Source organism: Caretta caretta, chromosome 3 (genome assembly GCF_965140235.1).
Source record: "Caretta caretta isolate rCarCar2 chromosome 3, rCarCar1.hap1, whole genome shotgun sequence".
NCBI classification, from domain to species: Eukaryota; Metazoa; Chordata; order Testudines; family Cheloniidae; genus Caretta; species Caretta caretta.
In genome coordinates, this window is record NC_134208.1 from 84,581,509 (window position 1) to 84,607,574 (window position 26,066).

Sequence of the window (26,066 nt, forward strand, 5' to 3'; positions counted from 1 at the left end):
GTAGACACTGAAGGCAAAGGGTGTCACATAGGTACATGAAGCTATGTGACCTAGGAGGATGAGACAGGTTTGAACTGTCATCTGAGGGTTCAGCCACAACTGAGTGATGAGGACCCTTATACCCTGGAATCTTTCCTGAGGTAGGTATTGCTTTAGCTCTGATTGAATCTAGGATTGCTCCAATAAAATCTCTCCTCTTTGTGGGACTAAATTAACTACATTTACCTGGACCCCTGAGGAGTATCAGAGTATGAGTAAGGACAAGGTTGTCATCCATACTTCTTGATGTGACTTCCTCATGAGCAGTCATTGAGGTAAGGAATGATGAACCCTGACAAAGGAGGTGAGCTACCACTACTGATAATACCTTGGTGAATATCATCGGTGTCATTGAGAGGCCAAAGGAGAGCACATTGTATTGGTAACAGTCAAGGCTCACAGTGAATCTCAGAAATCTCTGGTCTGCAGGGTGGATGTCTATGTGGAAATAAGAATCCTTTAAATCAAGAGCTGTGAACCAATCACATTTAGCTAGTGAGGGGATTATAGAGACCAGGGTGACCATTCTGAACCTAAAGCAGTGGATAAAGATGTTAAACTATCTGAGATCTAGGATGGGACTCCAGCCTTCTTTATTCTTGGGAGATGAGAAAATATATCAAATATAATCCTTTTGCCCCGTGCTGAAGAGGTACCAGTTCTATGGCTCCCAGATGGTGCAGGGAATCTACTCCTTGTCTGAACATCCTGTTGTGTGAAGGGTCCATGAAGGAGGTCTCAGAAGAAGGCTTTAGGGGACAAGAGAGAGAAACTGATTATCTCCAGAACCCATCAGTCTGGTGCGATATTGTGCAAATCCTGGGGGAAATAAGCTAGGGGGCCACCAAATGGGGTAAGGGAGTCCTGAACAGGTAAATGTGGCAAGGAGACTAATTTTCAGCATTCAAAAGTCCTGTCAAAAGGATTACCTGGTAGGAGGCTGAGGCTGAAAGGAGAATGCAGGGGGGAACCTTGTGTTTACTATGCTGCATTCACTGGCGTCTCCTATGTGGCTTATAGGCTCCTTGATGTTAGAATGGTTAAGTAGCTTGACTTTGTAAGATTGAGTCTGGGGTATTTCCTCCACAGAGCTGGGGTACAGATAGATCAGGGATTGGCAACCTTTGGCACATAGCCCATCAAGGAAATCCACTTGCGGGCCTGGACAGTTTGTTACCTGCAGCATTCACAGGTTCAGCTGATCGCAGCCCCATTGGCCTGGGACGGCGAAGCACAGACAGTGGGAGCTGCGATTGGCCGAACATGCGGACGCTGCAGGTAAACAAACCGTCCCAGCCTGCCAGCGGACTTCCTTGACAGGCTGCATGCCAAAGGTTGCTGTTCCCTGAGATAGAGCAAAAGGTTGCTCTTGAGTCTTTGAGGGAATGGAATAATTTATCAGTCTTCTCACTAAGTAGGTTATTTCATTCAAAAGGCAGATTCTTTACAGTGGATTGGATTGAAGCCAGGAAGCCCTTCTCATGACCATGGAGTTTGCCATTGAGCAGGAGGCTGTACCTGCTGCATGCAGTGAGTCCTGAGGGCTAATTTAGCTAGAAATTTATCATCTTTGATTGCTGTGAACTGAAATCCAGCTTCTTGAAGGTGTTTGTTAGTGAATTCTGAGAACCAACTGTCATTATTAAAATCATATTTTGACACTAAAGCTTGGTAGTTTGCGATGCAAAACTGTAAACTCACTTTAGTGAAGTTCTTTTCTCCAAAGAAGTCTCAAGGTTTAGTCTCCTTATCAGTGAGTGTAGGTCTGGCGTGATGTTGCTTGTTTCTTTTAATGACCGCTTGCAGCAGTCAAGAGTTCAGAGCAGGGTATGAGACTAAGTATCTGCCTGCTTCGATGGCACAAAATATTTCTCCTCTGTTCTCTTCAGAATGGGAGCACATGTGGCTGGAGTATGCCAGATCATCTTGGCTGGTTCTAAAATGGCCTAATTTAATAGGCAGTGCCACCTTACTGGTACCAACACCCTGGTGGACATTCAGTAGCTTATGAGGGATATCCTATACTTCCTCCAGGTGGTTTGGAATGAATTTGCAATCCTTCTGAGGAGGTCCCGGGTCTGTAGTCATTAGATGGTGGCAGTGAGGCTGGTGCAACCATCTAATCTAGGGACAACAATGATAACTTCACTGGGGTGAGCAGTTCTTCCTGGTCAGGGTATTGCTCTTCCTTAGATTGTTTGAGGGGGTTGAGGCTCTTGTCTGAAAGAGAGAGCTTGTCTTGACTGCTGGTGTGTACCCAGTAATGCCAGTGTGAAGAGTCATAGGGGAAATGAGGCAGTCTCCATGGAGAAGCGTACCACTGGTCCTGAGTTGGGTAGTCCCTCCTATGAGCAAGGGAGGGGCACCACAAGATCTTGGAGCCTCTGCTGGGGCTGATCTCATGTCTTGATTGGGTGGTGAAGCTCTCCCACTGTAACCAAGCTCCTTGGAGGAACAGAACATTTCTTACTGATAATTTCCTTTCTGCTAGCAGTGTCTCCCACAATTTCAGACATCTGGGCTACTCTCCCACGCTCTGCAGCTCATGCACGTGGATCAAAGATTTGGCACATCCTGGTCATCTCTCTTTCCTCCTAAGTGCCGCCAGCTGAGTTATTCCAAAGCTATAAAAAACTTATACAACAATATTAACAACAAATACTCCAGAGGTAACAAACTATGTACAGTAGACAAAATGGCCACATGATAATGATCCCACATAATATCTGACCTTAGGCCCTTGAGCCATCTAGGGTGGGTAGGACTGTGGAAGAGACTGCTACCAGAAAGGAAATTATCAGTAATAAATTTTTCCATTCTGCAACCCAGTATCTCCCACAGTTCGGAACATATGGGAAGTAGCAAGCAGTGAACAGATATAAAGAGAGTTATGGAAGATGTCTTCAGGAATAAGACAGAGAAGGTACCCTCACTTTGAAAGAACTGATCAAAGGGCAATATTATTTTTTGGCCACTGCCTGCAGCTCCTTCTTGCCAAATGAGGCTTCTGCAGATGACAAAGTCCACCTTATCGTGCATAATGAAGTGTTAGTTGTTGACCAAGTGCTCACTTTGCATATTTCCAAGGTGAATGCACTTGCTTGTTCTGCCCTCCATGAGGTTGCTAGGGACCTTGTGGACCGCACTTTGATCCTTTCCAGAACAGGAAGGGCTTGTAAACCTCCACAATGCATAGCCTAATCCATCTAGCAGTGGAAAATGTGGAAACTCATGAGTCCTTGGTATTTTGAATGGAAGGACATGAATAGGACTCCTGGCCTTCTCATGGATTTGAGGTAGAGAGCTCTCCTGACATCTAAGGTGTGCCAAATTTTTTCAGTCTGTTGCTCTGGTCTTGGGAAGAACAACATCTTGGGAAGGGTGGAAGGAAGAGTTTATCTTAGCAAGAAATGATTCTGGAGTTCTCGTGAATACATACTTTCATAAATAAGGCTGCTGGCTCTGACACTTGCCCGCTAGATGCAATGGCTATCAGAAAGCAAGTTTTGAAGCGCAGGTAGAATGCTGGTCCTGAAGTCAGAGGGTCAAAGGGATGACTTTTCAAGGCTCTAAGCATGTGTGGTAGGTCCCCTTTAGGGAAGAGTGGTCTGTCCGCAGGCCTACATAGCCAGACTGCTCTAAGAAACCTGGTTACTGGGGGTTTTCTGCTAGGGAGCCAGAGGATCCTATGAACAGAATGCTACGAAGAATAGACACCTGATGTGCTATGGCAGTAGTTCTCAAACTTTTGTACAGGTGACCCCTTTCATATAGTAAGCCTCTGAGTGTGACCCCCCCTATAAATTAAAAACACTTTTTTATATATTTAACCCCATTATAAATACTGGATGCAAAGCAGGGTTTGGGGTGGAGGCTGACCGCTTGCAACCCCCCATGTAATAACCTCACGACCCCCTGAGGGGTCCCGACCCCAGTTTGAGAACCCCTGTGTTATGGTGCTGGGCTGAAGACCTCTCTTGATACCTTCTTGGAGAAAATCCAAAATGGCTGGGATTCTGGATTTCTGGAACTGGCACTGTGTTCTTGGCACCAGCTACTGAATCTGGACCAGATAGAGGAATATTTTGTCAGTATTCTCCCAGATGAAAGCAGTTTTGATGACTTCGAGGACAGGCCCAGCAATACAAGTTCTTCTCTCACAATAGCTAGGCTGCCAGTTGAAGCTAGGTCAGATCTGAGTGGAGAAAAAGGACCTTGTGTGAATGCCCAGTCCTGATGAAAGCTAAAATGGAGGCTCCATTTTCAGTAATATCAAGTCAGAAAACCAAGGTCTCCTCAGCCAATGGGGAGGTAAGGGGAGGCTCAGTGGTTTGAGCATTGGCCTGCTAAACCCAGGGTTGTGAGTTCAATCCTTGAGGGGGCCATTAAGGGATCTAGGGCAAAAATCGGGGATTGGCCCTGCTTTGAGCAGGGGGTTGGACTAGATGACCTCCTGAGGTCCCTTCCAACCCTGATATTCTATGATCCTATGGCCTGCTCTCACTTTATTTTCTGGACCAACTTCAGTAGGAACGGGAAGAGAGCATGGTCATCTGCAGCCATCTGTGTGATAAAGTATCTGGTTCCCATGGATCTGGGGTCCATCTCCCTGGTGAAGTATTTTGGTCTCTTTGTGTTCATACAATTTACAGACAGGTTGGCTGAAGGGTGGCCAAACATCTGAACAATGAGATTGGTACCTGAATCAGGAAATTTTCAATCAGAGTTGTTGATCCTGTAACTGATGAACTGCCTTTGGTTCAAGTCCCCTTTATGGGGATCCCACTGAGGGAAAGGAGAAGCTTCCCTGCCCACCTCATTATTTCCATTGCTTCCATGTGTAGTGTGGGCTCCTTGCTCCCCCACAGTTGTTCACATATGCAACTGTGGTCATGTTGTCAGACTGAACCAGGATGCGGCTCTCCTCTAGACACGTCTGACATTGTCGTCCAGCCAGCTTGATCACTCTCAGCTCTAGAAAGTTTATGCTGTGAGCTATTTCTTCTGTGCTCCAGAGGCCTTGAGCCATTCGGGTCCCCAAGTGCACTTGTCAGCCTGGCATCAGTTGTAAGAAGTAGAGGGTCTAGAAGACATACTGGCGTGCCTCCACAAATGTTGCCTTGGGCTGACCATCATTTTAGGGGGCTGAACCCTGGCACTAGGACCTGTACTTGATCTTTCATGTATTCTGGGGAGTGGTCCCCACTTTTACGATAAAGACTTAATCATGCCCATAGAGTGATCCCTATACATGATGTGAGAAATCCTAGTAATTGAAGACATAGTGCTTTGGTAGGCCTCCTGCAGCTCTGGAACATGGTGGTAAGATCCTAGGTTTTTCTAGAACCTTTAGAGTAATGGATAGATTTTTGTTATCGAGTTTTCTATGTCTACTCCCATAGTTATCCTGGTCAATGGAATCAAGTAACTTTTCTTGACTGATGAAGCCATGCACTTCCAGGAGATTCAGTACCTGAGTTGTGGTTCTGTGCCCTGTGGCCTGAGATGGAGCTCTGATCAGGATGTCATCTAGGAAGGGATACAGGTGGGTACCTGTGACGTGAGTCTAGCTATAACCACCACCACCACCACCTTTGTAAAGATCCTGTGGGCAGAGAACTGGCTGAATGGGAATGTTCTGTGCTAATAATTCTTCCTGCCACAAGCAAACCTCAGAAGTCTTGGCTCAGGTCAAATCCAAGCAGTGCTCCATTTGTAAGGCAGCTTTACCAGACTCAGCAGATGGTAAGTTTGTGCTCAGGCTGCACCCTGCCAGCTGACCCTAACTCAATTAGTTCTCTGGGCTATGAGTCACATGGGCATGTGGGATCCCTACCTACCAAAGCAGCCACAACTCCAACATGGAATAAATGGACCAGGAAACACTGAGCAGGGAAAGGCTCTGAAGACACAGAGGACTCCAGACAGCTGATTGGGGAGTAAGTCACGGGGGACCTCCGTAGAACAAAGCCAGGAGGCTTGTGGGGCCACAAATCCCCACCATACCCTCCCAGTTGTTGAGACTTTCTAAGTCGAGAGTGGCTGTGATTGCCCTGTTGCATTTCTGAACAATGAAGAATATGAAGCAGAACTCCGGGACTCTATCTTTGGAGGGAATGCTATCATTCTAATATCCAGAAGATGAGATATATTGTTCTGGAACAGATGACACTTTATGGGGTCGTTGGAGATGGGAGACTGGTTGAAGAACAGATGGGGTGGAGCTTGCAGCTTGAGGGATTATCCCTGGCTCACTATTTCCCTCATCCATGTGTCCATGGTTGATGCAACCCATTCTTCTGTGAAATAGAAAATTCTGCCTCCTAGCTTCAGCCCTGGCCTGTGCGATCTTTGTCATGAAGTGGCATTGGGAGGTGCAGAGCTTCTTCCATGAATGTTGACTCCAAAATTTTCCTTTGGAGAATCTGTTGTCCCCTCACTGATACCTCTGTGAGGACAAGAGATGAAAGGAGCACCTTTGTCTGAAGGCAAGTCTGTATTCCCTCCTGAGAGCACTTAGTGATGATGGGAATGACTATTTGCTTTCTGCTACATTGTCAGCCACTACCTTGTCTAGCTGTTCCCTCCAAAAAGAATGAACCTTTAAATTTGGTCGAGCATGGGATCTTCTTAGAGTGTATATCCACCTTCCAGGGTTAGAGCCATTAGGTGATGCCTGGCTATGAAGCTGGAAGCCATGACCCTGGCTGAGAACTTCATTGCATCCATTGAGGCATCAGCTACAAATGCTGTTGCTTGGGAAACTTTCTTTAAAATGGAGCCAAATTGAAGACAATCTCTGTCCTTTAGGGTTCTGAGATCTTCCAGTCAGAAGACAGATCCCTTGCAAAGCAGGTAGCTGTTAGGGATGCTCTGAGGGTGTCCAAGGAGGGCTCAAAATCTTTCTTAAAAATGGCCTCCAATTTCTATCTATTGGTTCCTTAGGGTAGAACTAGGCAGAGACAGGCTCCACTTAACGAAGAGAGGGAAGAGCATCTTCGCGAGCAGGCTGGCTAACCTAGTGAGGAGGGCTTTAAACTAGGTTCACCGGGGGAAGGAGACCAAAGCCCTGAGGTAAGTGGGAAAGCGGGATACCGGGAGGAAGCACAGGCAGGAATGTCTGTGAGGGGAGGGCTCCTGCCTCATACTGGGAATGAGGGGCGATCAACAGGTTATCTCAAGTGCTTATATACAAATGCACAAAGCCTTGGAAACAAGCAGGGAGAACTGGAGGTCCTGGTGATGTCAAGGAACTATGACGTGATTGGAATAACAGAGACTTGGTGGGATAACTCACATGACTGGAGTACTGTCATGGATGGTTATAAACTGTTCAGGAAGGACAGGCAGGGCAGAAAAGGTGGGGGAGTAGCACTGTATGTAAGGGAGCAGTATGACTGCTCAGAGCTCCGGTACGAAACTGCAGAAAAACCTGAGTGTCTCTGGATTAAGTTTAGAAGTGTGTGCAACAAGAGTGATGTAGTGGTGGGAGTCTGCTATAGACCACCGGACCAGGGGGATGAGGTAGATGAGGCTTTCTTCCGGCAGCTCACGGAAGCTACTGGATCGCATGCCCTGATTCTCATGGGTGACTTTAATTTTCCTGATATCTGCTGGGAGAGCAATACAGCGGTGCATAGACAATCCAGGAAGTTTTTGGAAAGCGTAGGGGACAATTTCCTGGCGCAAGTGCTCGAGGAGCCAACTAGGGGGGGCGCTTTTCTTGACCTGCTGCTCACAAACCGGGTAGAATTAGTGGGGGAAGCAAAAGTGGATGGGAATCTGGGAGGCAGTGACCATGAGTTGGTTGAGTTCAGGATCCTGACACAGGGAAGAAAGGTAAGCAGCACGATACGGACCCTGGACTTCAGGAAAGCAGACTTCGACTCCCTCAGGGAACGGATGGCCAGGATCCCCTGGGGGACTAACTTGAAGGGGAAAGGAGTCCAGGAGAGCTGGCTGTATTTCAAGGAATCCCTGTTGAGGTTACAGGGACAAACCATCCCGATGAGTCGAAAGAATAGTAAATATGGCAGGCGACCAGCTTGGCTTAATGGTGAAATCTTAGCGGATCTTAAACATAAAAAAGAAGCTTACAAGAAGTGGAAGGTTGGACATATGACCAGGGAAGAGTATAAAAATATTGCTAGGGCATGTAGGAATGTTATCAGGAGGGCCAAATCGCACCTGGAGCTGCAGCTAGCCAGAGATGTCAAGAGTAACAAGAAGGGTTTCTTCAGGTATGTTGGCAACAAGAAGAAAGCCAAGGAATGTGTGGGCCCCTTACTGAATGAGGGAGGCAAACTAGTGACAGAGGATGTGGAAAAAGCTAATGTACTCAATGCTTTTTTTGCCTCTGTCTTCACTAATAAGGTCAGCTCCCAGACTGCTACGCTGGGCATCACAAAATGGGGAAGAGATGGCCAGCCCTCTGTGGAGATAGAGGTGGTTAGGGACTTTTTAGAAAAGCTGGACGTGCACAAGTCCATGGGGCCGGACGAGTTGCATCCGAGAATGCTGAAGGAACTGGCGGCTGTGATTGCAGAGCCATTGGCCATTATCTTTGAAAACTCGTGGCGAACCGGGGAAGTCCCGGATGACTGGAAAAAGGCTAATGTAGTGCCAATCTTTAAAAAAGGGAAGAAGGAGGATCCTGGGAACTACAGGCCAGTCAGCCTCACTTCAGTCCCTGGAAAAATCATGGAGCAGGTCCTCAAAGAATCAATCCTGAAGCACTTGCATGAGAGGAAAGTGATCAGGAACAGCCAGCATGGATTCACCAAGGGAAGGTCATGCCTGACTAATCTAATCGCCTTCTATGATGAGATTACTGGTTCTGTGGATGAAGGGAAAGCAGTGGATGTATTGTTTCTTGACTTTAGCAAAGCTTTTGACACGGTCTCCCACAGTATTCTTGTCAGCAAGTTAAGGAAGTATGGGCTGGATGAATGCACTACAAGGTGGGTAGAAAGCTGGCTAGATTGTCGGGCTCAACGGGTAGTGATCAATGGCTCCATGTCTAGTTGGCAGCCGGTATCAAGTGGAGTGCCCCAAGGGTCGGTCCTGGGGCCGGTTTTGTTCAATATCTTCATAAATGATCTGGAGGATGGTGTGGATTGCACTCTCAGCAAATTTGCGGATGATACTAAACTGGGAGGAGTGGTAGATACGCTGGAGGGGAGGGATAGGATACAGAAGGACCTAGACAAATTGGAGGATTGGGCCAAAAGAAATCTGATGAGGTTCAATAAGGATAAGTGCAGGGTCCTGCACTTAGGACAGAAGAACCCAATGCACAGCTACAGACTAGGGACCGAATGGCTAGGCAGCAGTTCTGCGGAAAAGGACCTAGGGGTGACAGTGGACGAGAAGCTGGATATGAGTCAGCAGTGTGCCCTTGTTGCCAAGAAGGCCAATGGCATTTTGGGATGTATAAGTAGGGGCATAGCGAGCAGATCGAGGGACGTGATCGTTCCCCTCTATTCGACATTGGTGAGGCCTCATCTGGAGTACTGTGTCCAGTTTTGGGCCCCACACTTCAAGAAGGATGTGGATAAATTGGAGAGAGTCCAGCGAAGGGCAACAAAAATGATTAGGGGTCTGGAACACATGAGTTATGAGGAGAGGCTGAGGGAGCTGGGATTGTTTAGCCTGCAGAAGAGAAGAATGAGGGGGGATTTGATAGCTGTTTTCAACTACCTGAAAGGGGGTTCCAAAGAGGATGGCTCTAGACTGTTCTCAATGGTATCAGATGACAGAACGAGGAGTAATGGTCTCAAGCTGCAGTGGGGGAGGTTTAGATTGGATATTAGGAAAAACTTTTTCACTATGAGGGTGGTGAAACACTGGAATGCATTACCTAGGGAGGTGGTAGAATCTCCTTCCTTAGAGGTTTTTAAGGTCAGGCTTGACAAAGCCCTGGCTGGGATGATTTAACTGGGAATTGGTCCTGCTTTGAGCAGGGGGTTGGACTAGATGACCTTCTGGGGTCCCTTCCAACCCTTATATTCTATGATTCTATGAACTCTGCTTCTGAGGGAATGATCATATCCCTTGCTAGAGATGCTACAACTATGTCTACCTGCAGGTCTCTGTGACAGGGGGCTTTGATTCCTGTATCTTATAGAACTGGAGGTCATTTTTATTAATGTGCTTGCCCGTATCAGTCTGTTCCAGTCATCCCTGATCACATACTAGAAGGAGGAGTGCAGGGGAAATATTCAGCAGAGAATTTCAAGGAGAGAAATTTACTCTGAGCCTTGCTCTCAGGAACCTATTCAGGTTGGACTTGAATCAAGGAGAAAACCTTTCTACCCATGGCCTCAAACTTCTCGGGGGGGGGGGGGGGGGAGAACCCTATATTGTGTGTTCCCCTGGTCTTGTTTGTAGTCAGGGTCTGATACCTCACCTTCCTCAGGGCAGGTCTACACTATCGGTTAAATTGATTTAACTCATGTCACTCGGGGGGAAGGGTTTCATACTCCTATCGCCCGAGTGATGCAAGTTTCACACTGTCCATACCTGTGCTATGTTGGCAGGAGACAGAGCACTCTCCTGTCAGCTTAGCATGCCTTCACCAAACATGCTACAGTGGTACAGCTGCACCAGTACAGCTGCGCTGATGTAGCACTTTAGTGTAGATTTGCCCTCAATGAAGGAGGGGGAGAAAGAAGAGGCATCCAAGGACTTGTACCTCCTGGATTTTCTGTGCTTTTTTTCCTTTTTAGATTTCTTTGCTCTTTTTGCATGCTTTGCAGGAGTAGGCGCTCCCTGACACTTTGGTGATGCTTTTTGCAGCTTGCCTTTCATAGTGCCTGAAGCCCTCTGAAAAGTTCTCCCTCTGAGTCCTCCCATGCTGGGTCCCATTCCCCCAAGAGGGTGAGGGGGGTACTTGCTATTAGAGTCTTTCTGGTTGAACTGGGAAGGGGGAGCTGTTTAAGAGTCCTGCTTCTTTACCAAGGGTATTCAGGACCCACTTTAAGACACAGGGGTGAGAATTTGTGGTCCCACAAGCCTCCCCTCTTTGTTCTACAGGGATCCCCTGGGACTTGCTCCCCGAGTCAGCTGCCTGGAGTTCTCGTCATCTACAGAGACTTTCCCTGCTCTACTCTGTGCTTCCTGATCCATTTTTTTCACACTGGAATTGTGGCTGCTTTGGTGAGTAGGGGATCCCATATGCCTGTCCAACTCCTAGCCGCAAGAACTAACAGAGTTAGGGTTAGCTAGCTGGGTGCAGCCTGGGCACAGCCTATAGACTTCTGAACCCAGGAAGGCTACCTCACAAATAGAGCACTGCTTGGATTTGATCTGGTGCTTTCTTGGCCTCTGCCATGCCTGGATAGGGACAGAGGAGCCAGCAGGGAGATGCTGCAGCAGAGTCTCAGGGTGAATTAAACTTAAGCTTAAGACTGACCCAGGGAGGAGGAAAGAATCCTGAAATAGAATAGCTCACCAGGGCCTGAAAAAAGTGGAAAAAATAAAAGTAGAAATAAAAGGAGCAGGAACAGTGTAACTGTCAACTGACTGCTGCCACAGAGACAGAGAATCTGGTGGCAAGTGGGAACAAAGGCGGTGTAGCAGGGCATGTGGAACCAAGTCTTTGATATGCCTGCATGAGCTGCAGATTGGAGGGGAGAAGCCCAGATGTCCAGGATTGGGGAGATGCTGGGCTGAAGAAAAGGAGGCTTTTATATTGATGGGTGGTACTGGTGGTTTTATTATGCCTTGACTGGTCAACGGTACCAGTCAAAAGTGAACCAATGGTGTGAGGACATCTCAGGTCAGGACTGGATCCAACAGCATAGGCAGCATAGATAATAAGGTCCTTTTGGACAGTACACTCGCTAGCCCCTGATTCTGGAGAGTGGACTGGATTTCTGTCCCTTGGTGGTGCCAGAAGTACTGGCTTCATATGGACCATGGTCTTCGGTACTGATGACTCCTTTTTTCTTAACATTGGTACCTTGCCTGTCCTAGGATGGTCCCACCCCTTTGGCTAAGGATGGTTTTGGGGCACTTTTGCCTCTCTGTACTGCAAAATCAGTACTGCGCTCCTTGTGAGCGCATGACACTCTTGTAATGGTGTGTGGAGTCCACATGATTTGTTGGAGGGGAAGTCTTCTGTATGGATGAAGACTTAGAGAGGGGGATATCTCACATTTCTTTTAAGAGTGTGTCATATATTCCTCATACATAGTTGGTTGCAGGGCTGCTGCTAGCAGGTCAGGATTAAATATCAGATTTGGACTGGCTATAGAACTTCCATCATGGAAACAGATACAAAAGATGTGTTCTCTTTCAGATACTTTAACACATTCCCAGGTATGGCTGTGGCCAGCTCAGATAAGGTGTAGATTATACACAGCGCTGCCTACTGGCTGTACATTATAATATACCTTTAGCATTCCATCACAGAGTGTTTGGTCTTACCTTCCTCATCTCTCTGCTTGGAAAGGTCTTTAGCCCTGCTCTCATTATCCTTGGAACCAGAGATCACTATGCTCAAAGGGGCATTTCCCAGTGCCTGTGAATGTACACGGAAGTCTAATGGGTCAGGATTGGACTGGGGCCCCATATTGTACAGTCCATCAGGAATCTTCTTCTAAGCATGTATTCATGCCGTGATTGTTGCTGACTGGGAAAGCCCAAAGGCAGGCCAGGCAGATCTTGAATACTGGGATCCTGGCATACTACAGTAGAACCTCCGAGTTAGGAACACCTCGGGAATGGAGGTTGGTCATAACTCTAAAATATTTTTAACCGAACAAAACATGGTCATTTTTTCAAAAGTTTACAAATGAACATTGACAATACAGCTTTGAAACTTTACTATGCAGAAGAAAAATGCTGCTTTCCCTTTATCTTTTTTAGTAGTTTACGTTTAACACACTACTGTACTGTATTGGTTTTTGGTTGTTTTTTTTTTTTTGGTCTTGGCTGCTGCCTGATTCATACTTCCAGTTCCAAATGAGGTGTATGGTTGATTGGTCAGCTTGTAACTCTGAGGTACTACTGGTAGCATAATGTACAGGGGAAGTTTTTTGGGGGTGTCTAAAAACTACTCTCACTAGAAACTAGTTAAAAACAGGTTTTAAAACTATTTACAATTAACTACAGTTTTTGAACAGGAATGCTAGCTAATGCTGCAGCCACTAAATAAGTTTTTCTCAGATCAAGGGTGAGAGAAAGGAACTGAAGAAGCCATTAGCTCGCATGGTCTCTTATGCCCTTGGTTCAGAGCATGAAGAGAAGGGCTCAGGTGCAGACCAATGACACTGCCAGCAAAAAGGAATGGTGTTCCTAGCCTGTTTGTCAGAGGGTGGAGATGGATGGCAGGAGAGAGATCATTTGATCATTATCTGTTAGGTTCACTCCCTCTGGGGCACCTGGCATTGGCCACTGTCGGCAGACAGGATACTGGGCTGGATGGACCTTTGGTCTGACCCAGTATGGCTGTTCTTATGTTAAAAATCTTCTGGTCCGAGGCATGTGGAGCAAATGTGCACCTCAAGTGGAACACCCATAGGGACCTTCACTTGAAGAAGAATTAATTGTATTTTTTATCTTTTAATTACACTAGTTTCAAATAAACTGTTAACTAGCAAAGCAACTAGAGTGAACAGGTGAATCTAGTCCCATATCTTTAAAACACCAATGAAAAAATTATTATAAAAGCAAGCTTTAGAATCATATAATTGTATGACTAAAGCAGAGATGAGTCTCTGTCAAGGGGTTCCTTGGAATGTTTGACTTTCTGTATTTTTTCCAAATCATGAAAGTTGCCTATACTAGTCACATATTAAAGAGCAGCCCTAACATTAAGAAATCTAACTGCTTGTATTGAAAGGGGCAGAAAAAGCACCCAATATAGAGCCTCATTGCATTTCTGTTCCCTGTTTACCACTCCGGAAATATGATGGCTGATACTCGGCTGCACTGACAATTACTATTTTTATATGAGAGGTGGGAACAGTGAACATGGTATTTCCCAGTGGCAAATGGGGAGTTTTATACCAGCTGTTTCTATTTTATTGTGTACCCAGATATATAATGGGAGCATTATATTAAATGAGCCTGAGATTCCTCCCACTGCATCAGTGATTGGATTTCTCAGTGTAAGAGACATAAGGAGAATTATTATATGTACTATAGTGGCACCTACAGGCCCCAACCACCATCAGAACTGCTTATGCTAGGCACTATAAAAACAGCACTTGTTCTGAAGACCTTACAATCTAAACAGACAAGGAGTGGATGGGAACGGATAGGACATAAAATCATCACTGGAACTGAGGCACAGGAGCCTAAGTGACTTGCCAGAGTCACTTAGCACAGGATTCAGAGTAACAGCCGTGTTAGTCTGTATTTGCAAAAAGAAAAGGAGTACTTGTGGCACCTTAGAGACTAACCAATTTATTTGAGCATAAGCTTTTGTGAGCTACAGATCACTTCATCGGATGCATAAAGTGGAAAATGCAGTGAGGATGTTTTATACACATAGACCATGAAAAAATGGGTGTTTATCACTTCAAAAGGTTTTCTCTCCCCCCACCCCACTCTCCTGCTGGTAATAGCTTATCTAAAGTGATCACTTTCCTTACAATGTGTATGATAATCAAGGTGGGCCATTTCCAGCACAAATCCAGGGTTTAACAAAAACGTCTGAGGAACAGTGGGGGGGGGGAGGGGCGGTAGGAAAAAACAAGGGGAAATAGGTTACCTTGCATAATGACTTAACTACTCCCAGTCTCTATTCAAGCCTAAGTTAATTGTATCATACAACCCCAATTATAAGGGAAGCTCCTACCCTTTGAAAATACTGGACCTTACCTGTAGTTTTTCCAGATTTTGGAGGTCCCACAATTGCTATCTTAACTGGCACAGGTGGCTTGGGTTTTGGCTGACGGATAAATTTAATGGGATTTTTCATAAATTTTTCTTTATTTTCTTTACTTGAAAAGAAATAAATATATTGTCGGTGGATTACAGGCAAGCTTGGAGTCAGTTGATTTTGGAAAGGCATGATTACATCTCCTTCACTTAGCTGTAACATATACAAAAGCGGAAAAAGTTACTTACTGATATTTCTGTTTCTTTTCATCTCCTCTTCACCCATCCTACAACAGTGGATTTATGGACACAGTGTTATGGAAATTCCTACTGGAAGGAAGCAATGATTTCTGAAACCTTACCCCTGATTACATAAGCCTCAGACAGAATACCATTTCTGAGCGAGAGAAACTTCCAGGAGCAGAAAGGAGGATAGGGTATACAAGACAGTAAGAGAAATAATATACAAGCAGTGGCATACCATCTAAAGGGGAGGAGGGAGGCATGTAGGATGGGAAAAGAGGACTCTGTGACTGACACAATTATCAGTAAGTAATTCTCCTTTGTCATACATCTTTTTCCTCTCCCATCTTATGACAGTGGATTCACGGACAGGCTATGGATGTAGCAAGCAGTATCCCGAGGAGGTCCAACCTTACCATATTACTAGTAAGACCTTGAGCCCAAAGGAGGTATCCTAAGAAGCAACTGTTCCAGCTGATGATAATACATAAAGGAGCACGAATATAACCATATTGCTACTTCACATACCTTGGAATTGAATGCTTCTTTGCACTTACTTCGCGAGGGGCTCACTTGCTGCAGATTAAGCCCATTGTGAAACTCTGCTCCTTATTCAGAGTTTGAGGGCAGATTGGACTCACTGCATCCATTAAGTGGGCTGATGTTGTCTACGCCCCAATCAGAAGTGCTCATCTTTTATTCAGAAGGTTGGCCAAGAACAAACACACTGAAGGAGGGTGATATGTGTGAGCCAATATCATATTTCCAGAATACTTTGTATTTAGGCTAAGTTATATAAATACAAACTGTACTCCTGGAATGCCTTTTTCTCTCCCCATGCATACATGTGGGTCAATTATGCCTGTTCCCAGCTACCACAATAAATCCAGTATCCAAAGTGAGCCAGATCACCAGCATGAGGTTGGGAAATAAATATCAGGTTTTTAATGTACACAGTGATCCACTAACCTTAAATTTAAAAACATTATTGGTTCAAAAAGACACACCCATAATTCAGAGTAGGGGTGACATACACTAAATAGAAAAGGTTCTAGATCTACTACAGGATGGTAGCTTGGACATATTAATTTCTAATATACAGACAAAGATTACTTTAAGGCTTAAATTGTTTTTTCTAATGTTTTTGATTTTGTTGATATTTTTGTATTTTTGCTCACAAGCTGTGGTAAAATAATATCCCATATGAACGCTGCTCTGCTTCATACATGCATTTATCAAAGGTGTTCTCCCGATGCTCTGAATCAAGGTGACAAAGGGGTAGGAGGACTGTTAGCCAATATTATATATTCCCAGAATGCTTTGTATTTAGGCTAAGTTGTATAACTATAAACTATACTCCCCAAATGCCTTGTATTTATGCTAAGCTTTATTGTAGAAATCTACTAGCAGTTATACTGTTGTAACTTCTGTTTTTGTAGAATCTGTCAGATGGAAGAAATACGTTTTTGCTGAGGTTTGTCAGATATGAACTGTATGCTAGGTAGAGTAGTGTAAATGTCTCTACAATCTACTGACATCTGGAACGTTATGCACAAACCCCAGATAAGAAACAATGTGTAAAATCTGTGGATTTTTTTATCTGTCATAAACAAAGGGAATATAAATATGAGCAAAATTAAGTTCAGAATTTGGAACAGAGAAACAATGTAACTGATGCAAGACTGTTCTCGAGATTGATACTGTATTAACCTTTCTGTATTGTGCTGAGATCAATCTTTGATTAATAAATTGATTGAGCCTGGTTATCAGACATTTTATTAATAAATATTTATCAATATTTGTCCTAGGGTTAGGCAGTCATGGGAGCATTTCTGAATTCATTGCCTCCTTAGTCCCATATGGGGCGGGGTACCATAACACTATCTATCCATGGAACCACTGTTGTCGGATGGGATAAGAGAGAATTCTATACCCAATTTAATGTCCAGAGCATTACTCTATTTCTGGTCAGAACAAAGAAAAGAATAATTAATTCTCTGAATTAAAAACAAGTGCTGTTCTGTGGACTGACTGACAGAGGGTATGCTGCTCAGTAATACTTAGGCCCCATGCCACTGTATTCCTGAGCTATGCATCTGAAGAGGATAATATTGAAACACCACTCTTTGGTGGCTCCAGACTGCCATACTACACATTCTACCCTTCTCAGATTCTTGGTTTCTCATTAGTGTATCAGGTCCCTTCAAACCACATGCCTTAGCTCCATAGGATACTAGGATTCTGCCTTAATTCACTTCCAGTGCTCACATTCCTCCTTCTGGTTTGTTATCCATTATCTCCTCCATAGTCTTGTCTTATCTTCAAACATAATTATTTAATCGCCAATTGGCATATCTTATACCTTCTGATCTATGAAGACTTTGGCTTCCTTAATTGTACTCATCTCTATCTGATCCTAAAGCACTCCTATTTTCTCCTCCATAATTGTCATCATCTTCTACTTCATGCATCCTACAGCATTGACAAAACACCATCTTGATTCCATCTAAAGACAGTCTAGTACCTGCTTCTTTCTGCTAACAGAATTTTTTAACCTGTGTCAAGTGTTAAATTGTTCTCTTCCTGACATGCTTTCTCTTAGATTTACTTTTGGCAACTCAGATATGTAAGAATCTCTTCTCACTTGCAAAGCTGTCACTCCTCCAACTGTATCTTTCTACTCTCCCGTCTTCAGGAATTTCTTTGTTATTGTTGTTTCCTGTTCATTGGGCTTTTCTTAGCTTAGCTCTGCTCCTCGTTTTTTACTCACTCACAAAACCAAGATGCACATCTAGCATTCCAGCAAAATTACATCCAGATTACCCATCATAACTTTGTGTTAATCACCCATAACTCCAAAACTCTTTCACTTGTCTCTACTGCTCCTGCAAGGCTGTAGGAACTTCCTGTTTGCTATCCTATATTTGCTGGGTCCTAAGTATCATACATTTCTTTCTTGCTCAGCTCCACCTTTGATTGTACTAGTTCACAAACCTCCATCTGCTCAATGCTCCCACAAATCTTACAAAATATCATTAATCAGTGCTTAAAACACAACACTAAACTGACCAATTCTTGTTATTAATAGTATGTGCTCATTATTGAAAATATTCAGTGATGTGCTTTTCATAATATTTTATCTTAATTATATGGGCATAAAGAAGACAAGCAAGTATTACTTCCTGAAATTATACCTCAGCCATTTAATTACATTACCTTGATTGGGTCCCATTGACCAAAAGAACTGGGATGTTTATAAGAGAGAACCAACATCTTGCGTGCAAGTGGCAAACTTATTGGGTAACATTTCTCAAAAATGCTTTCTCGATTTTCTACTAGATGCTTCAACTTGCTATACAATTGGTAACGTACAATGTGAGGTTTTCGCCCTCCATTGATGGTGATTTGTGATATCAGCAACCTTTCAAGTTCTTCCTGAATAATGAAAGAATAATGTATGACAAAAATCATAAACATGATCAAATGTTGTAATAAAGGGTGATATGAATAATAACTGCCATTAACTATTAGTGATCTTTGGACTAAATCCTCTGCTTGTGTAAATCAATGTACCTCCATTGACTTCAGCTGAAGATCTGACTCCTCTGTTTTCATTATTAACATTTGTATTACAGTATTACAATATGTTAAAATAAAATCAGAAAACTATAATTTCCATTAACTTTGGAGACTCTAACTCTATTTAGCTAAACTTTTAAAAAGTCTCTTATCAAAATCAGAGAAATGTCATTTTTTTTCTATTTTACCTGACCCCCATTGCTTATTTAACTATTATCTATGCATAAAAAATTGTTCCCCAGTCCCTCCTGGTCCATTTTGGTAACTTGTGGCCACTGGTGAGCTGGAGCTTGTTCGCACAAACCGGTTGTTAAATTTAGAAGCAGCTTTAGAACTGGTTGTTAGGACTCCCTGAGCTCCCGGCTTCGGAGGCTCCCCCGGCCACTCCCCCGCTCACGGAGCCGCAGCGTGCTGCGCCGCCAGCACTCTGGACCGCCCCAGGCAGCTCTGCAGCTCCTGCCACTTTGAGCAGCATGGTAAGGGGGCTGGGCCGGGGCTGGGAGGAGGGGTTGGATAAGGTGCAGGGAGCTGTTGGAGGGGGCAGAGGTTCTGGGAGGCGGTCAGGGGACGGGGAACGGGGGTGGGCAGTTGGGTAGGCAGTCACCGCCCCAGAAAGTCCCACCCAGGCTGGGGCTCGGCTGGGGCAGACCCCCTGGCCAAGGGGGTCCCGACTCGCAGCACTAGGGATGGTGCATGGTGTAGGGCTCTGGGAGGGGTCTACCTCTCAATGCACTATGTTCCCCTTCTTCTCCCATCTCCATGCACCCAGAAAGGTTAGCTGGCCAGTGCCTGGGGAATGGGCTATGAACCTGCTTTCTCTCTGTCCCCTTTGGAGTATTTTGGGCCCAGAGGAAGCAACGCAGAGGCCGATATGATGCCGCCTTGCTCAGGAGCCGCTGCCAAGCTCCATGCTGCTTCCTGCCTGGCCCAGGAAGCGCAACCGGCTGCGCTGGGCAGGGAGATCAGGCACCGTGTGACTGGGTGTCGCATAGGGCCGGGGAACCAGACCCCTGGTGGCAGCAGCCTCCTCTGACCCAGGAGCAGGGCAGGGCCGGCTGGTGCCATGGCTGGGGGCTGCCTTGGGCATGCTGGGGCGACCCCAGTCTCTCCTGCTCCTGCACTGTGGGGCTGTCCGGCCTCTGCCGCTCGGGGGTGCTCACATCCTGCGGTGGGGAGTTGGGCAGACGGCAGCCTTTGCCTGCAGGGAGCCGCCGCCCCACATGCCGGGAACGACCCCACTGATGCAAGGGCTGCAGGACTCCTGCGCCACCCGCAGGCACCTGGGATGGAGAACGGGCCTGGGGGGGAGAGGCGGGAGGGGGCAGGACAGAGCCTGGGGGAATGGGGGGCAGGAGAGAGCCTGGAGGACAGGATGGAGCCTGGGGGTGGGAGGGGGCAGAACAGAGACACATCCCTTAAATCAGCATTGTTTATAGGGAACCGGTTGTTAAGATTCTGGCAGCTCATCACTGCTTGCAGCAGGTCAGTTTCTGTTCTTGATTGACTTGATATAGTGGAGTCAGGTTCGGTGGATTGTTTATTGACACTATGAACATGTTCTTATCTACACTATACATGAATCCTGTCAGTTTTACACAGGGAACTCCAGAACCCTAACCTGAGCTGCCCACTGTCCTCCCAAATAACAGGGGACCTGCTCCTCCTGGCTGCCCAATTACATTCCAGTGAGGAGTCAAAAGAGCCTCAGCAGATTCATTGCACCGTCCTCTGCTCACATATTACAACTCAGCCACTTAATTACAATATAAAAATTGTCTGTTTTCTAATTAATCTCTTCCATCTGTCTGATCCTTTTAGGGAGGCTGCTATCCAGTGTTTTGATATCAAAATTTACTATTGCATAATTGACTGAGATGCCACAATACCTAGTGGTGGCAATAATGAATGAAGAAGATAGGAAGAATAAATTATTTATTAATAAATAAACCTGCTGTTTAAACAAAATTTCTTGGGTATCAGTAATAATGGGAAAATAAATTCTGAATAAGTTAAAATGAGAGTTAGATACAGTAAGAGGAAAATATTAACCTGTAATTGTGGCTCTTAAATTTACTATTTATGTAGTCTATATTCTGGAGTCTTTGCTTCAACCCATCATAGGCAGGGTGCTATGCAGCACAAAATACTAAAACAGAAACCATCTCTCCAGTAACTGATGCGTATGCACCTCTTGAGACAATAATTACCAACATTCTCATCTACTTGTTCCTTTTTGACCAACTTAGTCACCAAGATACTAATAAAACAAATAATGTACTCCTAAACTTCAGTGGTGAGAATGGAAGAGGAATGTGGATCTGTAAAAATACTACCTTCAAAAAACATGCAGTATTCCATTAGTTACACCTGGACCCTTTAATGTACTTGAAGGAGTCTAAACAAGTCACTGCATAAAAGGCATTAAAAGGTTCAATTTTGATTGTCTCTCTCTGATTTGGTATCATATTTTTTTACGAGAATAATGTTTTTTTAACTGTCATCCTGCAAAGTTATCTTACACTCAGAAAGGGGGCAGAGTTGCAATCAACCCCATAACCATGACAAAGAGTAACAGCAATAGAAAATTATGTTTGTCCTTAAAGCAAGGAGACATGACTAGGGTTACACTGCAGGAAGCAGTTCAGCGGAGTAAGAAAATGACATTTTTACATAGCCACTTTTCAGTTTCGAACTTCACTTTAAAGTTAGTCTCCCCACAAATTAATGGAAGTGTGTATCTCTGGGTGTAAAACAATGGCCTTTCTCCCCAACTCAATCCTCCCTGAAATGCAAGGAGTGTTAGGAGATTATTCAGACTCCTAATCCATTAATTGGTAAAAAAGTAATTGAAGCCTGAGGATGTCAACATAGTTACAGTGGCAGTAGGTGTCACTTAATGGTAAATCTTAGAATTAGAATTTTGTGCTAGGAAGCACTCAACTTTGTAATGGGCAAAAGACCCGATCTGGGAATAAGAATATATTTAAATACTAATATTTGTAGAAAATAAATTGTTTTTTGAAAATTTAATTTATGTCAGGGGCTGTTTCAGTCATTGATGAATAAAATATGAAATCCAGTTGAAACTATTCTGCAGATTTTAAAAGAGCTGTGACAGACAGCCAGAAAGGGTTACACAACTAGCAGGCTAATTGACCCAGATTGAACATTTAGAGACATAGCTGTAGATAATGATTGCATTTTGTATGTGTTTACATATATATTGTTAGAGATTGACAATGTAACAGGTTCCTGTCTGTTGATGTATTCTGTTAATTCAGAGATCAAAAGGAGATGTTAACTTTTAGATTAACTGTGAATGTAGTAATATCATTGTTTTTCTTTCTCTTTGAAGTCTGTAGTAATCTACCTGTAAATGATGGGAAATGAGACGTTGCCTTATGCTAATCCATGTAGTTAATTACCAGTGATGCTTAGGACATAGGAGATCTATTTCAAAGCCACAATGCTTCACCTACTGTCAAGACAGAGGCTGCCAGAGAACTATAAAAGGAACTCTTGGGCCCTGATCCTGTTATCTCAGATCTGCTTCAGCTTAATCAGGGGAAGTCTGAGTCGCAAGATTGAGGTCTCCAGCTCCAGTCTGGATTGCCTTGATATTAGACATTGGACCTATGGAACTAATTCTGAAAGAACTTTTTGCAACTCTAAAGCTCACCATCTCAACTTTGAAACCTAAGAACTTTATTCATAGCTGTATGTATAATGATTGTTTAACCTATACTCTCTCTTTTCATTTTAAATCAATTTTAGTTTAGTTAATAAAAATTGGCTGTATGTATTTGGGTAAGATCTAAAATATTCATTAACCTGAAGGGTAATGTGTCTGATCCTTTGGGATTGGTAGAACCTTTTATATGATGAACAAAAATTTCAGTAATCCTCATCATATTTGACTTGGCTGTCTGGGTGGGAGCCCAAGGCTGGATTGTTTCAAGGAACCTGTGTTTTTAGCTTCTGGGTAACCAGTAAGGTATTGTAGCAGCTGTTTTGTTGCTGGCTTGGTGACTCTAAGTATTAGAATAACCACCAATTTTGGGGATCATCTGCCCTATTCTTTGCAGGGCAATCTGATTGAGCAATCTCAGCATGGTCCCCCTGGAACACTTGCACTCCCCCCCCCTTTTCCCCATTCATCTTTCTGGAGACAAAATTTCCATTGCCTGCAATGAGATTTAGTGAAAACTTTAGAAGAACTTCAGGATTTTGCTCATTAGGAATTTTGCCTGAATGAGGATCTCAGAAATTTCATTCATAGATGTGACAGCCAGAAGGGGCCATTATGATTATCTAGTCTGTCCTCCTGCATTAATTAGCTCAGAAAAAGGAAATAAAGATCTCAAATACTATAACTTTGAAATCTGACAACTAAATTAAATCAGCTATAAAACTGGAAGCACTTCTTGCCTCATGCCAAGTTATTTGATAAAGTAGATAATGAAGAAAGTACCTGTACTGTTTGTAAATTATTACTATCTGTTTCATACTTTTCTGTAATTTCATTTTTCATGCGTTCAGCAGCATCAGCCTCCTCCTCTTCCTCCTCTTCATCTACCTCTTCCTCTTTTGGGAACTCTTCTTCAAGAATCATTTCAATATCTTCTTCTTCATCTTCATCCTCTTCATCACTTGCCTCCTCCACTTCCCTATATGCTGCTGCCTAAAGTATAAAATGTTCAACTGTTTCATGCCTGCTGTACAGAAGTTCAGAAGAAAGAAACTAATATTTTCTCTCACACACTTTCCCCTTTTTTGTCCACCGTTTTAATTTATAAATAATTTGCAAAGATGGTTTTCAGAGATGGGGAAAGAGTACACTATTTCACTAAGACATACCAGCTTAAATAGAGAAGTTTAAAAAGTTTGCTTCTGAGGAAGACTTATTTTCAGCGATAGTTCATGTTTTGTTATGATTTTGTTACGATTTTTTGAGTCAAATTCAAATTTTTCTTCATAAATGTTAACCAACTTACAGTAATTGAGCTTCAAATAAAGCTTCTGGTTTAACCAGATACAGTATTTATCTATAAAAGCTGCTGAAATCAAAGTGCAGACTTATCAGAAAATATTTAATAAAAACCAAAAACTTAAATATTTTCACACTCTTCCACATCTCCTTGCCACTTGTCATTGTTTATCATTGTAACTAGTTATTTTGGTAGTGGGAAGAAGTTCACTGAATCTGGGCGCACAGTTGGGAATGTTGGAAAAAAAACAAACTTCTGAAGAATACCATAAATGCCTTTAATAATGACTTTTATAAACAATGACATGAACTGAACAACTAAAATAAACTCCAATTTGTTTTTTGGAAAATGGAAGTCTTAATTAAAAAATCTAAATAAGTAACTTTTAGATTAATATTTGGAAAGAAAACACAGAAAACACAGATGGCTTGAATGCAGTTGTAGAGTGCAATTCTGCTGACATAAAAGAAATGTGTTTTAATTACTGTTTTCTAATGCACTGTAGCTAGCACGTTGGTATTTGCAGTTTGACAGGGTTTTGTTATAAACAAACTTGTTAGCTGACACGATACTGAGAATACCCATGAGGAGGAAGAGAGTTTGAATAAAGTTCTAGTACATTGTGTAACTGTGTTGAGTATGGGCATAAACCATTATAACTTCATGTTTCAGAGTAACCATGGCCTCAATTCAACAAGATGCTTAAAATGTGCCTCACCTGAAGTTAATGGGACTATTCACGTGCTCAAAGATAGGCATGTCGCTTAAGTACCTTGCCGAATTGTTCATGTTTACAAGTAATTTAAAACACAGTTACAAATATTCTGTGGACAGTCTCCAATATGTAGCTTTGTTCCCAATCAATAGTAAAATGCCTTAAATATCTGATTAAATTATAATGGAAAAAGAAAGGTGTCAAGACTCCTTCCCCACTCTGAACTCTAGGGTACAGATGTGGGGACCTGCATGGAAAACCTCCTAAGCTTACTTTTACCAGCTTAGGTCAAAACTTCCCCAAGGTACAAACTATTTTACCTTTTGCCCTTGGACTTTCGCTGCCACCACCAAATGTCTAACCGGTATTATTTTATTAGGAAAGAGCCCGTTTGGAAACATCTTTCCCCCAAAATCCTCACCAAAACCTTGCACCCCCCTTCCTGGGGAAGGTTTGATAAAAATCCTCACGAATTTGCATAGGTGACCACAGACCCAAACCCTTGGATCTTAAGAACAATGAAAAAGCATTCAGTTTCTTAAAAGAAGAATTTTAATAGAAGAAAAAGTAAAAAGAATCACCTCTGTAAAATTAGGATGGTAAATACCTTACAGGGTAATTAGATTCAAAACATAGAGAATCCCTCTAGTCAAAACTTTAAGTTACAAAAAGACACAAAGACAGGAATATCCATTCCATTCAGCACAGCTTATTTTCTCAGCCATTTAAACAAACAGAATCTAACACATATCTAGCTAGACTACTTACTAAGTTCTAAGACTCCATTCCTGTTCTGTCCCCGGCAAAAACATCACACAGACAGGCCCAGACGCTTTGTTTCTCCCCACTCCAGCTTTGAAAGTATCTTGTCTCCTCATTGGTCATTGTGGTCAAGTGCCAGCGAGGTTATCCTAGCTTCTTAACCCTTTACAGGTGAAAAGGTTTTTCCTCTGGCCAGGAGGGATTTTAAAGGTGTTTACCCTTCCCTTTATATTTATGACAAAAGGTTTCTCACAACTTCAGTTATAGTACTGCTACTGCATGTCACTCTAAATAACACTTAGATATTATGATCATAGACATTTTAGATATTCCTAATACAGACCAAATCAAATATTTCCATTTTTAAATTTCTTTCCATAATATTATTCTTACCTCCCTTTTCTTTTTGGCTTGCTCTGCTAAAAGTTCTGCCCTTCTTTTGGCAACCTTCTCTTCCTATTAGTGAAAAAAAGACTTAATAAAATAACAATACTTTGAATTTCTGTAACACCTCTCATCCAAGCATCTCATAGTGGATCTCACCTTTTGTGACATACTAATAAGAACCAAAATCTTATTAATTTGGGACCAATTTGCTCAACATTTACTGTTTTAAGATGCTGTTTTCAGTTGCTTATAACTTTGAAGAAGTGCAACAATTCAGGCTGCAATTTTCTATGCTGGATATCTGCCTCATTCTGCATTTTTGGGGAAAGTATTTAAAAAAATGGTTCAGCTATATTTGAGAACGAGATGAGGGAAAAAAGATGTTCCAACCATGCTGATAAAGTTCTTACAACCTTCATGTTGAGATGCTCTAGTGCCTCCATGCTTTGAAGTAAGAACCTGAAAGGGGTCAGCTAAGTGTCTGATGTGCCTTCTATTGCTCAGTCTATACATGCTCAGTACCA

General features: G+C 43.4%; 1 protein-coding gene and 1 long non-coding RNA gene across 7 annotated transcripts in view; one reads left to right on the plus strand and one right to left on the minus strand.

Annotated features, from left to right (window-relative positions):
* LOC125634296 (uncharacterized) overlaps positions 1-17,395 on the plus strand; it is a 56,155-nt gene extending 38,760 nt beyond the window's left edge. For both annotated transcript variants that reach the window (XR_007355863.2, XR_012667635.1), the window contains exons 2-3: positions 15,165-15,317; positions 15,469-17,395. This is a non-coding gene — a long non-coding RNA (uncharacterized LOC125634296). The remainder of the gene's footprint in view (positions 1-15,164; positions 15,318-15,468) is intronic.
* AK9 (adenylate kinase 9) overlaps positions 1-26,066 on the minus strand; it is a 241,372-nt gene that overhangs the window by 36,780 nt on the left and 178,526 nt on the right. For 4 of the 5 annotated variants that reach the window (XM_048844821.2, XM_048844820.2, XM_075126638.1 and 1 more), the window contains 4 exons: positions 25,549-25,611; positions 23,162-23,371; positions 18,328-18,546; positions 14,869-15,082 (listed from right to left, as the gene is read on the minus strand). In XM_048844821.2, the coding sequence (XP_048700778.2) occupies positions 14,869-15,082; positions 18,328-18,546; positions 23,162-23,371; positions 25,549-25,611 (706 nt within the window). The remainder of the gene's footprint in view (positions 1-14,868; positions 15,083-18,327; positions 18,547-23,161; positions 23,372-25,548; positions 25,612-26,066) is intronic. The other variant, XM_075126637.1, reaches the window with a different exon arrangement.